The 14,372-nt window shown below is 56.4% G+C and overlaps 1 protein-coding gene across 3 annotated transcripts in view; it reads left to right on the top strand.

The window, feature by feature from the left end:
* The window catches only part of MPPED1 (metallophosphoesterase domain containing 1), a 70,252-nt gene that overhangs the window by 43,394 nt on the left and 12,486 nt on the right, over positions 1-14,372 (top strand). For all 3 annotated transcript variants that reach the window (XM_036252442.1, XM_036252441.1, XM_036252443.1), the window contains one exon: positions 4,297-4,522. In XM_036252442.1, the coding sequence (XP_036108335.1) occupies positions 4,297-4,522 (226 nt within the window). The remainder of the gene's footprint in view (positions 1-4,296; positions 4,523-14,372) is intronic.

The following is a 14,372-nucleotide window of genomic DNA, read 5'->3' as shown; positions in this document are numbered from 1 at the left end:
ATCGGAGATCATTATGCCGGCTCTTTACTCCACCCCCCGGCTGCGCGCTGGGCCGGGAATGGGCGAAGGAGCCGTGAGTGGGCATCGGCCTGGTTGTCTCTGCGCTTAGCGCGCTAGCTCCGCGCTCCGGAGGGGCGGGCGCCGTGGAGCCGCCGCTCGCTGTGGAATTGACATGATGCAGTTGGGAGGCAGCGCCTGCTGTTCGGTGGGATGGGTGGGTGCTGGCCATAAAGACTCGTAACCTTTCCGAGGGAGGTTCATCTTAGGCACCAATAGCGGAGGTTTCCACTGGTGTCCCTGTTTGTGCCCGAACGGCACGTGCACTCACCGCCGCGTGGGATCTCTGTGCGGATGCGTGTCGCGTTGCATACACACGGCAAATGGAAAGTTAGAACAATATGTCATCCTCGAGTGCTTTGCTGATTAATACCTCGTGGTCTCGTTACTGAGAAATTCATGGGTAGCAAGCGCCCAGCACTCAAATCATGGGGCTGACAAGAAAGGAAGGATTTTGGGAAGACAGCCTGAACATTGGCATGCGGAGTGCAGATGCGTGGCAGCGCCCACCGGTCCTGAAAGGGGGGAGGCAGGGCTGGTTTCCACGAGGACCTGGTGCTTCTCAGAGATCCGAGGTTGGGAGATTGGCATCCTCCACCCCGCAAGGCTCACCTGGCCCCCAAGTCACAGCACCTCTCTTCCCAAATGTCCTCATGCCTTTTCAGTTGCCAACTTTGTTGGACTTGTCCTCCTAGAGGCTGACGTGGCTGCTATTCAGCACTTCCAAGGCACAAGGCCAAGCAAGGTTCAGGTCCCTGCTCCCCACTGTCTTGCTGTGTGACCTCAGGCAAGTCCCCTCCCCTCTCTGAGCTCCAGTTTCCTTCTCCGTCTAGTGAGTGGTGTGGACTGGAACCTCTGCCTGTCACTTTTGGTACTGACCTCATGACTGAGTCTCGGTGATCAGTGTGTCCCTGGTGGTGCCTCCCCCAGGGCCTGGCGCAGGGCTCATGCTCCATCACAGCCGGGGACAGCTGGCCAGGCTGTGTGTGTCGGGGGTGGGGAGCCTTTACACCAGGACAGCTTCAGGGATGAAGGCCAGTTTCTAGCTCGGCGGGATTTTGGGATAGGCTGACTGAATTTTGCGCTTCTGTTGGGCCGATGAGGGGAGGTGGGTTAGAAGGGGCATTTGGACCCATCCATCTATCTCCTCTCTGAGCCCCACGAAGCCAGCACAGCTGCCCAGACACCTGAGCTGCTGCCCAGTGTCCTGCCTGGGGGGCCCTTCAGACAGGCTGTCTTTCTACTGGTTTCCCCGCCTTGTGCCCAGCCTTGGTCCGTGGAGTGACAGTGCTTCCTTGTCTCCAGGGTTGACACCGCCTAATCTCTTTCACACCTACCTACAGAACACCCCTCTCCTGGGATTCAGGCACCTCTGGCACCTTGTCCGGCCAGGCGCTCCCCTGGGCACCGGGCAGCTCCCCTGCATGCCAGCCACTTCTCCGCTGCTGGGAAGGACAGTAGCAAGAAGGGGGAAAGGGACATCAGTCTCCTCTGTGTGCAGGCATTGGGCAGAAGAACTTGTATTCATCTCATTTTTTTTCACCCACGAAGTGCCTGGAAATCAGTCCATCTTTGAGGTCCCCTGAGCACGCCCCTCATTCACTGCCCAGATGCACGAGGGGAGGAGAAGCTAAGCAGGAAAGCCTGTGATGATACTTGCTGGGCGTTTTATCCATAGTCAGGTTGGTAAGAGCTGCAGGATGACATGAGCACCTGAAGGCTAATGCAGCCTTTGGCTGTAACAACAGAGGTAGCAGTCCTAGGACAGAGGAGGGGACTTCTCCACCCCACTCTGTGATAGTCAGGCCATACCAGATCCTTAGTTCCAGCTCCTCTACCCCCACCTGCAAGAGAGCAGGTCCAATTGGAGAAGATTCAGAGATGGACAGTCAGGGTTATGGGTGAGGGAGGAGGGTCTGAAACACATGTCCTCCAGGACAGTTGGAAGAAAAGTATGGAGGAAAAGCAGGGCTCCAGGGAGACAGAGGTCGGTTGGTAGTAAGAGCTATCTCAAGATGGATCGATGATTTATAAATGTACCCATCTCTTTCTCCATCCACTCATCCATCCATAATCCATACATCTCTGTTCATTCATTTCTCCTTCCATCTATCTATCATCTATCTATCTATTTATCTATCTATCTATCTATCTATCCATCCAGTCATCTGTCCACCCATCCATCCATCCTCCATCCCTCCATCCATCCTTGCATCCATCCCTCCATCCATCCCTGCATCCATTCCTGCATCCATCCATCCATCCACTCATCTGTCTACTTGTCCATCCATCCATCCCTGCATCCATGCATCCATTCATCCATCCATCCATCCTTGCAACCATGCATCTATCCATCCATTCTCCATTCATCCACCCATCCATCCTTGCAACCATGCATCTATCCATCCATTCTCCATTTATCCACCCATCCACATATCATCCATCCATCCATCCATCCATCCCTGCATCCATCCATCTCCATTTATCCCTGCATTCATCCATCCATCTATTCATCTATTCTCCATTTATCTACCCATTCACCTGTCATCCATCCATCCATTCATCCATCCATACATCCATCCATTCATCATCAATTCATCATCCGTTCATCCCCCATCTATCTACCCACTGGTGGTTTGGGGCGCCACTTCAGGGTGAGTTTAATGAGGCCAAGTCACAAAGATTTTCAAACGTCCATTGCCCTGTGTGGTTTGACTTGTGCAACCTCAGGCAACCTCTCTGAGCGCCGGTTTTCCCAGATCTAAAGTGGGGCAGTAATACTGAGTTGTTTGTGAAAGTCCTACACAGCTGTTGAGTTGCCAAGGACAGGTGGACATTGAGACAGACATGTTGTGGCTCAGAAGTGCAAGGTGGTGGCCAGTGTCTATGCTCACCAACAGACACATCCCCTGTCTCCAAGCCGTATGGCACCCACCTTTCTGAGAGAGCCTGGCAATATGGAGGGTGTTCCGTGAATGTGCTGTGGCTCATGCCCCCGCCTGGCTTTACGTACAGGAGCCTTGTCCCCATCCACCCTTCGCTGGGAGGGAAGAACCTCAGTTACCCTGCTCTGCCGAGGTGGGAGGAACAGGGGACAGCTGACAGCTTCTTGCTCACTCCGCCATCCCCAGGAGACGGGAGCTGTGGAAATAAATGAAACTGTACAGTTGGAGTAATTTGCTAATTTGCTTAAGTAACGCCCCCAGTCCGAGACATGACATACATACATTAGTGCCGCTCCGGCTCCCCCAGCCTGGGCGGTGCTCAGAGTGGGCTGGGCGGGTGCACCAAAGCCCAAAGCAGAGCCCAAAGGCAGTCAGCAGTGTGGGGAGGGGCTCCAGGAAGGGTCTGGTGGCCCTGGAGTCTGACCTGCTGACCCGCCTGTGTGGGGCCACCTGCTGTGGGGTCGGGGCAGGTTGCTGACTGCAGAGCCTACTTCCCCCGCTGCAAGGTGGAGAGAACAGAGCCTGCCACGGGACGGTGCTGTGGGGACGGGAGGGCCCAGCCTGTCAACCAGGGCGTCTGGCCCAAGAGTGGGCTTCAGGAAATGGCAGTCCCCTCTCTGTCCTCTGTGACCTTCCCCCGGCTGCTCAGGCCAGGCAGATGTCCTCTCCTCCCGTCGGCAGTCTGAGCGTCCCCATAAATGGCTCCTCTGCACCATGACACCCTGGGGTGCTGTCGGGGGCCTCCTTGCCCGACCTGCTGGGGATGGGGATGGGTGAAGCTTCCCCCAGCTGCTGCAGCTGTCTTGCTCAGGGAACAAGCAGCCCACTCAGCACCCCCGGGCCAGGACCAGGCCCAGTGGCACGAGGGAGCAGAAGGGGCTTGGAGAGCTGATTTCTACCACCTGCTTGGAAACCTCAAGGGACAGTGGCCAGGTCTGTTCCCGTCCTGTCTCCAGGGACCGCAGCACCTGCAGGGCACTGCCTTGCAATGAGTGAAGTGGGCTGGGTGTGGGTATCAGGGACAGGTGGGACGGGGCCGACTGATGCCTGCATCCTGTCTGCGGGAGACTCCGATTCTCGGCATGCGACTGGGCTGGGGTCGTCAGGCTTTAAAATTGATTGATTGATTTTTAGAAAACAGAAAGAATGACATTTTATTGGGAATCTCTTGCATTTTTTTAAATGCTGGCAACAAGTTCAAATTTAACAAAACTAAAACGTTTGCCAAACAAAATCTGTCCGTGGACAGGCCGGCAGCGGGGCGCTGTGAGTCTGACTGTGTCCGCCCCTGCAGGCAGCCTGCCCTACGAGTACAAGATTGTGATTGCCGGCAACCACGAGCTGACCTTTGATCAGGAGTTTATGGCTGACCTCATCAAGCAGGACTTTTACTACTTCCCGTCCGTGTCGAAGCTGAAGCCGGAGAACTACGAGAATGTGCAGTCGCTGCTGACCAACTGCATCTACCTGCAGGACTCGGAGGTCACCGTGCGGGGCTTCCGGATCTATGGCTCCCCGTGGTGAGTGCACCGGCGCCAGTGCCAGCCCGACGCTGGCGGAAGTGGGGCCATGCTGGGGATGGAAGGGGTGGGGCTGAGTGTGCAGAGGGAAGTGGGGCTGACGTGCAGCAGTTGTTTAAATCACATGTGCACCTTGAATCCTTATTGTCTGTTGGGGACACAGAGTGATCAGGCCTCATCTCTGAGCTCACATGGCTGGGTGGGGACCAAGGTGAGAAAAGATCACGACTGTCCTGTGTGATGGTCAGTGTGTCCGTGGGAGCCCAGGTGATGATGTGGTGATGGTGATGATGGCAATGATAATGGTAAGGGTGACGGTGATGGTGTTGATGATGGTAGTGGTGATGGTGACAATTGTCATGGTGATGGTGGTGGTGATAATGGTGATGATTGTCATGGTGATGATGGTGATGATAATGGTAATGATTGTCATGGTGATGGTGGTGATGGTTGTTATGGTGATGGTGGTGATGGTGATGACTGTCATGGTGATGGTGATGGTGGTGATTGTCATGGTGATGATGGTGATGATAATGGTAATGATTGTCATGGTGATGGTGGTGATGGTGATGAAGATGATGGTGGTGATGGTGATGATGATGATAGTGGTGATGACTGTCATGGTGATGGTGATGGTGCTGATTGTCATGGTGATGGTGGTGATGGTGGTGATGATGATAGTGATGGTGGTGGTGATGATGTTGGTGATGATGATGATAGTGGTGATGACTGTCATGGTGATGGTGATGGTGCTGACTGTCATGGTGACGGTGGTGATGGTGATGAAGATGATGGTGATGATGGTGATGATGATAGTGATAGTGATGATGATGATAGTGGTGATGATTGTCATGGTGATGATGGTGGTGGTGGTGATAGTGGTGGTGTGCTGATGATGGTGATGGTGGTGGTGATGATGTTGGTGATGATGATAGTGATGATGGTGATGGTGATGATGATGGTGTTGATGATGATGGTAGTAGTGATGATGATGATGGTTATGGTGAGGATGTTGATGATAATGGTAATTGTCATGGTGATGATGGTGATGGTGATTAAGATGATGGTGATGGTGGCAGCAAATCATTCCTGAACAATCACTATAAGCCAGGCCCTGGGAAAACGTCTTCATAAGCATTGTCTCTAACCCTTACTCAGCCCTGTGAGGACTGATTTCCTTTCCCCATTCCAAGGTAGACAGACTGGCCCCTAGAGGCCTAGCTGGCATTAGCCACAGGGCACCAAGTGCTGGAAGGTGAAGAGGGTACCACACACAGCAGGGACAGACCACCTGTGCTTGAAAGTGTGTCTTGATCCCAGGGGGCTCCCTGGAGGGGTGACCTGAGCCATGAAGGAAGAGAAGGGGTACAGGGGTGGGGAACAGGGCCTAGGACTGCACCATCAGCTACAGCACGTGGAGGCTGAGGGGTGATTTGGGGGGACTTGGGGTCTATGTGGGTGCAGGGCCTTCAGGGAGAGCTGCTGCCATCACAGTGTGTCTGGGGAACCCCTGTGCTGCCCTGGACAATGCCAGTGCTGACCACCTGAGGCTGCGGGCATTTAAGGACCTGGTGCCATCCTGTCAGGGCCTCCTCATGGAGCAGAGGGGAGAGGCTGGCCTGTCCCACCTGTGCTGAGCCCCAGGAGGTGCCCGCTGTGACCTCCCGGGTGCGCACCGCACACGGGGGCTCTGTGCACCCTCCTGCGGCCTGTGAGGTCCCGGTGAGCACTGGCGAGGCCCTCGAGGCTGTGGGGAGCTCAGCGCCAAGGGCGGGAGAGGACAGGAGGCGGGCGAGTGTGCCCGCAGCCAGGAGTCGGGCCCGGAGGAGAGGGCTGGTTAGGCAAACACAGGAAGACCTTCTAGGAGGGGAGCCCGCAGGGGCAGCAGCCTGGAGGTCAGCGGAGCGTGAGGGAAGGTCCGCGGTATGCGGTGCAAGTGAGGACGTGGCGAGGCGGGAGAGGGTCCGAAGGCCCTCAGGGGCCGGACCAGGGAATCGGGCCTGGATCTCTCACCCAGTAGTTTTCAAAGCCAGTCTCCCCGATACACCCTCACGTACCCATCCCCCCTTCTATTTATTTATTTATGTATTTATTTTTGGTTAATCCTCAACTGAGGATATTTTTCCATTGATTTTTAGATAGAGTGGAAGGGAGGGAGAGGGGGAGAGAGAGAGAGAGAAGCATCGACGTGAGAGAGACACATCGATTGGCGGCCTCCCACATGACCCAAACCAGGGGTGGGGATTGAATCTGCCACCCAGGTGTGTGCCTTGATCTGGAATAGAACACATAACCCTTTGGGCCATGGGTTGATGCTCTAACCACTGAGCATCACTGGTCAGGGCCACCCCCCACCCCCCTTTTTAAAATGTGATATTCTGTAGAGGTTAAGAGCATGGTTTTGGAACCAAACTTCTTGGGCTCAAATCTTGGCCTCACCTCTTAGGGGCTGTGTGACCCTGGGTGAGTCACTTAACCTCTCTGTGCCTTGGTTTCCTCTCCTGCAAAATGGGAGTGACAGCGCCCTCTGCAGAGGGTGGCTGCAAAGGTGTCGGAGCCAGATCCTTGATTCAGTGAGAGCTGTGGAGTAGGAGCCATGACAGCTGGGTGACAGCAGCCGCAGAGGACCAGGGAGGAGGCGCCAGGCAGAGGGAACAGCCCAGGTAAAGACCAGGAGGCCTGAGGGTTGTGGGCACTCTGGTAGTGAGTGTGGCTTCCAGGGCCTGAGTAGGAGTCAGTGGGAGCCAGGAGGCCGGAGGCTGGGCTGCCAGGTCACGCTGGTTGTGGCGGTGGCCCAGGCTGTCACCTTGGGCGCCCATCTCTCAGTAGGTCACAGCGCCCTCTGCCTGTAGCTCTGTGCCATCAACCCATGGGAACCCAGCGCGTCAGGCCTGAGGTCTGGAAGGGACAGAGTGCTCTTAGGTGCAGGGCTGACTCTCAGTCAGATGCTGGGGCCCAGACACACCAGGGGTGTCCCACCGCTCTGCCTCTCCCTCTGTGTCAGACCTTTGCAGGCCTCGGTCCCTGTTCAAGGGGACACCATACAGCGGAGTCCTCTCTCTGGTGACCCAGGGAACCTGCTGGCCTGGCTGCTGATTCTGCCTGGTGCAGGGGCCTGTGCAACGCCCCCCACCCCACTGTCTGTCGAGGTTCAGGCTGGGTGTGCTCAGCCCCAGCACGGCCACCTGCGCATACGGCAGGTCATTAGGAGGGTACAGAGAGCAAGGTTGGTTGTGATTAGTAAATTCAGATGTTCAATGCTCCCCCCACCCCGCCCCTTCGGCCCTTAATATATTGACTAACGTGAAACACAGGAGACGTCTCTCTGGCTTTGGAAGCATACTCACCCCAGCAGGTGGGGAATAGCGGTCAAACGAATCACTAGCCGGGAGTGACCTCAGCTCAGTGGCTTCCTGGACATGTGGGCAAGGCTGACCCAGGCCAAGGGGCAGACCTGCTTTTGGTGGCCTAGAAGGCAGGGCAGGGATACAGAGGCAGTGACAAGATATAGGTTCTTAGCAGTGTGGGAAGACTATTCCACAGGTAGGAACCTGGAGAAGAGGCCATGTGGCCTTGTGAGTGGTGAGCTGCCCATCACAAGGGGCATACAAGCGGAGATCCACTGTGATTGGGCCCGGTGCCCTCCTAGGCTCTCCCCCTTTGAGGGCCGCAGTTCCTCTGCCTGTGGCTGTGATCCCTGTAGGCAGAGGGAAGCAGGGTCACTCTGCTGGGGTTCGACCTGGTGCTTGCCCTAGGAGGGCAGCACTGTGACCAGGCTGGACTCGATATTGAGGGTGCACCAAAGCAGGCTGGGAGGGGAGCCACGAGCAAGTTCACGGCTGTCACCCCTGGCTTTTCTTCTGTGACCACCCAGAGATGCTCTGCTGGGGAGACGGGGGTCAGATTTGAATGACTTTTGGTAGGCCCCACACTCTGAGGCCCACAGTGGCCACTGTGGACCCAGTCCCTTGGAGGACTCTGGGCACCCAGAAGTGAGGCCCGTCTCTGCCATCTGGGGGCTCAGGATGAAGCTCAGGTGTCCTGCCTCCCTGTGGCCAGCGGCTGTCTCTTCTGGCCCACTCTCCCCGAGGCCTTCCTGGGGCCCAGCTTGACAGAGGGCGGGTCGCAGCTTCTCCCCTTCCCATTGCGCCTGACCCCGTGCTTACCGGCCGAGCTTGCTGGCCTGTTCTCATTCCGTCCTGTCCGTGCCTCCCGTGACCGGCACCATTCCCAACCCCGTCCTGCAGGAGTGGGAGTGGGGGAGGCAGAGAGAATACTTTTTTTTTTTTTTTGCATTTATCTTCGGATAGAGGGGGAGGGAGAGAGGGAGGAAGAGAGAGAGAGAAACATCGATGTGAGAGAGACACATCGACTGGCCGCCACCCGCACAACCCTAACCGGGGCCGGGGGCAAACTGCAACCGAGGTACGTGCCCTTAGCGGGAACCGAACCCAGGACTCTCCGGTCCGTGGGCTGACGCTCTAACCGCTGAGCCAAACCGGCCAGGGCGAGAGAGAATACTTTTATAGGAGTATGTCTGTGCAGTCTGTTTATCTGAAGTCCAAGTGCAGCGGGGCATGCCGTATTTCATCTGGCCACCCTAATCCAGAGAGTTTCCTTCTGCCAGTTTTTTGAACTTTCTGAACACAGATGCATATAGGATGTGTTGTATTGTGTCTGCTTTTTATGCTCAATATCATAGTTTTAAGATTCTCCCGTGTGGTCGCCATCGGTTCTTTCTCCCCGCTGCGTAGGGTTTCATGGCGTGACTCTACCACCGCCCGTTCACCCCTTCTGCCCAGGTCCAGGCACCCTTGCTCCGGGCTGCTGCACACACTCACGCCCTGGGCCCCGCGTGGCCGGGTGGCCGGCGGTGCAGCTCTCCGGAGGACATGCTGGGCTGGCTTTCGGCGTGGGCGTGCCAGTGTTCCAGTGACACCTCACGTCCTCCTGCGGGACCGGCAGCTGTGTCCACCCTGGGGGGCAGTGTGGCTTCGACTTGCATTTCCTTGGTGACGCTCACAGCCTGTAGTGGCCACTTGGATTTCTTCCCCTGCGACGGACTCAAGCCCTTTGACCACTGGAAGAAAGTGATCGAGCGGCCTCTTCCTCATCGGTCCCTAGAGGTTTGTTGCGTATGTGAATAGGAGCCCTTGGTCAGGTGTCAGGTTCCAGGCAGCTCCTCCTCCTCTGTGACCTCCTGTCCCTCTTTGGGCGGTGACGTCCGATGGCCAGAGGTCTCCATGTTGGTGTGGTCAGACGTGTAAGTGTGTTTCTCTGTGGGGAGTGTTTTAGTGTCCTGCCCTGCCCTGCCCTGCAGCCATGGAGATGACTCTGCGTCACCTTCCCATGTACGTTTAGGCGTCAGACCCACCAGCAGTGACTGTGTTGATGCTGTGGGGTCGGGGTCCTGTTTGGGGTTTTTGCGTGTTGACACCCACTTTGTCTGGCACCAAGTACAGGAGATCTGTCCCTCCTGGCTGCTCTGTCCTGCCCCCTTCGCCTCACTCGGCGTGGGGTCTGGCCTGTCTCCTGCAGTCCCCTTCCCGGGACACGTGGTCTCCGTTGCTGTGACATCGGGTTTCCTACGTGTCTCCTTTTCCTCCTAGAACATGTGGCTTCACAGAGAGACCCAGAGTCTCCTCTCTGCGGACCTCACTCGACGCCCGGGACGGCATCTGGCCTGTCGTAATAGGGTTGTTGGGTGAATGAATGGACAAACGGACAGACTGACAGAAGTCGGGGGTGGGGACTCAGTTGAAACTCAGGCCTGGCCTGCTCTGCCCCTGTCTGAGTCTGGTGTCCATCCCAGCCGACCCCCAGCCTCTTGCCTGCTGGTTCCTTCCTCCTCCTCAGTGCTGGCCGCCGCTGCCTGGCCTGCCCCCCGATGGAGGCAGACACTCCACCCCTGGGTTTGGTCCCCTCCCCCCGCCAGCAGAGGCTTCGTTACCCCGTCCGGTCGGGCGGAGGCCTCCCTGGGCGCAGGTGTCTGCGTGGCCTCGCTGGCGGGCCCTGCGCCTGTCCCGGCCCAGGGACGCCATGGCTCCCTCGGAGCAGCCTGGGCGCCCCGCCTTTGGGAGAGCAGCTTCGAGGAGGGGGCAGGAGCCTGCCTCCGAAGAGGAAGAACTCAGCTGTGACAAAATCCTAAGTGTTAAAAAAAATTCCATATACATACCGCATTCATGTATGGGTTTTGGATGCATTTTTTGTTCTCATTTAACTGAAAACGGCCTTGATTTTTACAGAAAAGGAGTGCGGGAGGGAAGGGAGTTGGCAGGCAGCTCGTCCATCTGGTCTAATTACTTCTGGTATTTGAAGGGAGGAATCTAACCCTGCTGAGACACTGAACTTCGAGAAGTGGCAGCCGCGGTGCTGGGTGTGGCTCCTGCTTCTGGGCTTGGCTGCCCCGCGCAGGGCAGGGCCTTGGGGCCAGGGGCTGCGGCGCCCCTCTCTCCGGGACCCAGGGGGTGCCAGGCCAGACTCCAGCACGTCCCGGCAGGCAGGTCTCAGCAGTGTGGCCTTGGGTCAGGATCTTGGCTTTTTGTGAAATGACGAGGACCCCTTGTAGGGTCGTTCTTAGGATTTGAGGAGGTTGTGTGTGTGAATTGTTGGGCACGCAGAATAGGTTCACCACACAGTGGCCCTCCCCCCAGGGTCCTCCAGCTTTCTGCCTCCACTGCCCGGGGGCTGGGCGATCGAGGCTGTTCATGCACGGGGCTGGTGGGCTCCGGTGTGAGCCTGTGCGTCCTTCCCTCCCCACCTGCACACAGCGGCCCGCGGGCGAGGGTTGGAGGCGGAGCGGAACAACCTGGGAATGACAGACCTGCTCCCTGCAGGAGCTCAGGGTCTGCCTCCTGTGACAGAGCTCCAGTAGCCGTTCTCACGGCCGCCCGGGGGCGCCACACTTGGGTTGCTCGAATCTTTGTAACAGGCAGTGAGGTCTGACCCTTGTCCCCATTGTGTGGCTGGGAGACGGAGACCCATGAAATGAAGGGACTTGCCTGAGGTCCCACAGTCACCGAGAGCCGAGCTGGGCCTGGATGGAAAGACAGAGGCCCCGCCCAAACTGCACACAGGGACCGGCAGCCCCGAGCTGTGCTCCGGCCCTCGGCCTTCCTGCAGGCTGTGCGTCTGTGCCTCAGCTCCCGGCACCTGACCCAGAATCCTTGGCTCGTTCTCTTTTCTTAAAAAATCCTCACCTGAGGATATTTTTCCATTTATTTTCAGATAGAGTGGGAGGGAGGGGGCGAGAGAGGGAGAGAAACATCCATGTGAGAGAGACACATCGATTGGTTGCCTCCCGCACAACCCTGACCAGGGCCGGGGATGAACTGCAACCAAGGTATGTGCCCTTGGCTGGAATTGAACCTGTGACTCATTGGTCCGCGGGCTGATGCTCTAACCGCTGAGCCAAACTGGCTCAGGGCTTGTTCTTCTTTTTTTAAAAAAGGTTTTTATTGATTTTTTTAGAGAGGGGAGGGAAGGAGAGATAGAAACATCCATGTGAGAGAAAAACATCAACCAGCTGCCTCCTGCACGCCCCCTACTGGGGATGGAGCCCACAAGCCAGGCATGTGCCCTGACCAGGAATCGAACCGGGACCTCTCAGTCCAGGGGATGATGCTCCATTCACTGAGCCACACCCGCCAGGCTGCTTGTTCCCTTAAGAAAATCTTTTGAGATTTTCAGAAAATACTTATGTTTTAGTGTCTCTCCAGTAATTCTGAGATGTTTGGGGTGCTGTAATTTTGGACTGTGTGCTAACGTTTAGTGGATATCTATGGCGGGGTCCTTTGCAGCCCAGTTTGGGATGTAGTCAATTTGGGGGTGCCTTGCAGAGAGAACTGTGTATGCTTCAGTCTGTGGGGGCGCACAGCCAGGGACCCCGTTCTGTGTGTTTCTTGGCTTGGGGCTTCTTTGGCTGCGTGTGCTCACCGGCTGGAGGATGAGCCTGGCCAGAGGTCCGGGCATCGTCCTCTGGTGGAGGTGTCCTGCCTCCCTGTGGTCAGCGGTGGCATTTTCTGGCCCACTCTTTCCCAGAGGCCTTCTTGGGACCCAACTTTACAAAAGGCGAGTCCCACTTCCTTCCTTTAACCATGGAGGCCGCCTCCCTCATTGCCTCGTGGCCATTAAGACCCACAGTCCTTGCGTCCAGAGGCCGTAGCCTGCGCATCGGGCCGTTCATCGCTTTTTAGCTCCCATTTCTAGGAGTGTTTAGCATGAGGCTGCGGCCTTCCCACGTGCGCAGCAGGAGAGGACACGACTTCCCCTCCCTTCCGGCCTGAGACCCGGCCTTCCCTGAGCTGCCGCAGAACCGCCCCATTTAATCTGCCCAGCAACAGGGCAAGGCAGGATTCTTCTACTTCCCATTGGACAGAGGGTAAAGTGAGGCTCGGGTAGGTGAAGCGACGGGCCCACGATCTGCGCTAGGCGTGTGGGTGTGGAGCAGTCCACGGCTGTCATGGCTGCAGTTCCCGCCTGCCCCTGGCACCGTCTGTCCCTCTGACAGCCCGTTGGGCTGGCCTGCGGGTCCTGGGTGCCTGGCCTGCAGTGACGTGGTCTCCCTACGCCGGGCCCTGCGTTTGTAAAGCAGACGTGATGCTCCCTCCCAGGGCCATGCAAAGGAGAGAGGAGTGGGCCTCTCAGCCGCTGGTCTGGGCTCTGCAGGGGCCTCCTGGGATTCCTGCCCCTCCCCCTGTCCTGAGCCCACACCCGGGCCGGAGGCCGTGTCTGTGCAAGGGGGGCCGTGAGCCTACCTCTAGGGCTGGCCGAGCGCACCCTGGGAGAGGCTGGGAGGCCCCAGGACCCAGCAGTGCCCGCTGCCAGGGGTTCCTTTGTCGTCATGTCCCTTCTCCTTCCTCCACTGGAGCCTCCGGGACAGGCAGCGCACGAATCATGACAGGGAAGGACATCCTCAGTCTCTGTGACCCTCTCTACACACACCCCACACAACGGTACATGTACACACACACCACACCACACCACAGCATACATGTGCATGCACCACATAACACCTATGTAACACACTAAAACACACATACACACATGTACATGTACCACACGACACAAATGTACATGTGTAACACACCACATGATGGCACACATACACATGTAACATCACACTACAGCACACACACACATGTGCATGTACTGCATGATGCATCTACACATGTATCACCATGTAAAAGCACACATGCAACACAATGGCATATACATGCACACACCACACTCATGTAACACACACACACACAGCATGACACACATGCATGTATGTAGCACACCACACTACAGTGCACGTGTACATACCACATGACAAACATATGCATATATAACACACCACACCACACCACACATGCACACACCACATGACACACATATGTGTGTGTAACACACCACAGCACACATGTACACACACTACTCAATGACACACATGCATGTGTAACACCACATGATGGCACTCATGCATACATGCCACACTTGACTTGTACATATAGAATGCCAAACAACAACACATGCACACACAGCTACGTGCATGTACACATGTAACACACTGCACAACTACATGCATGTACACACATAAACATATCACACGGATACACATGTACATTCAACGACACACGTGCACACATGCACACTACACAGTGACCCACATGCTCATGTGCACATACCACACAAATGACACACACGTACACAGCATACAATTCAACACACATACATATCACATACACTATACACGTGACATAGCTATCTATACACATGTACACGCTATACACACATGCACAATGCATACACACATGCATACACACACATGCACAAGGTGCACCCACACCCTCCCACACCACACATCCCC

This window comes from Molossus molossus, unplaced genomic scaffold, assembly GCF_014108415.1.
Source record: "Molossus molossus isolate mMolMol1 unplaced genomic scaffold, mMolMol1.p scaffold_m16_p_10, whole genome shotgun sequence".
Lineage (NCBI taxonomy): Eukaryota > Metazoa > Chordata > Mammalia > Chiroptera > Molossidae > Molossus > Molossus molossus.
This window is presented reverse-complemented; position numbering and strand designations above follow the sequence as displayed.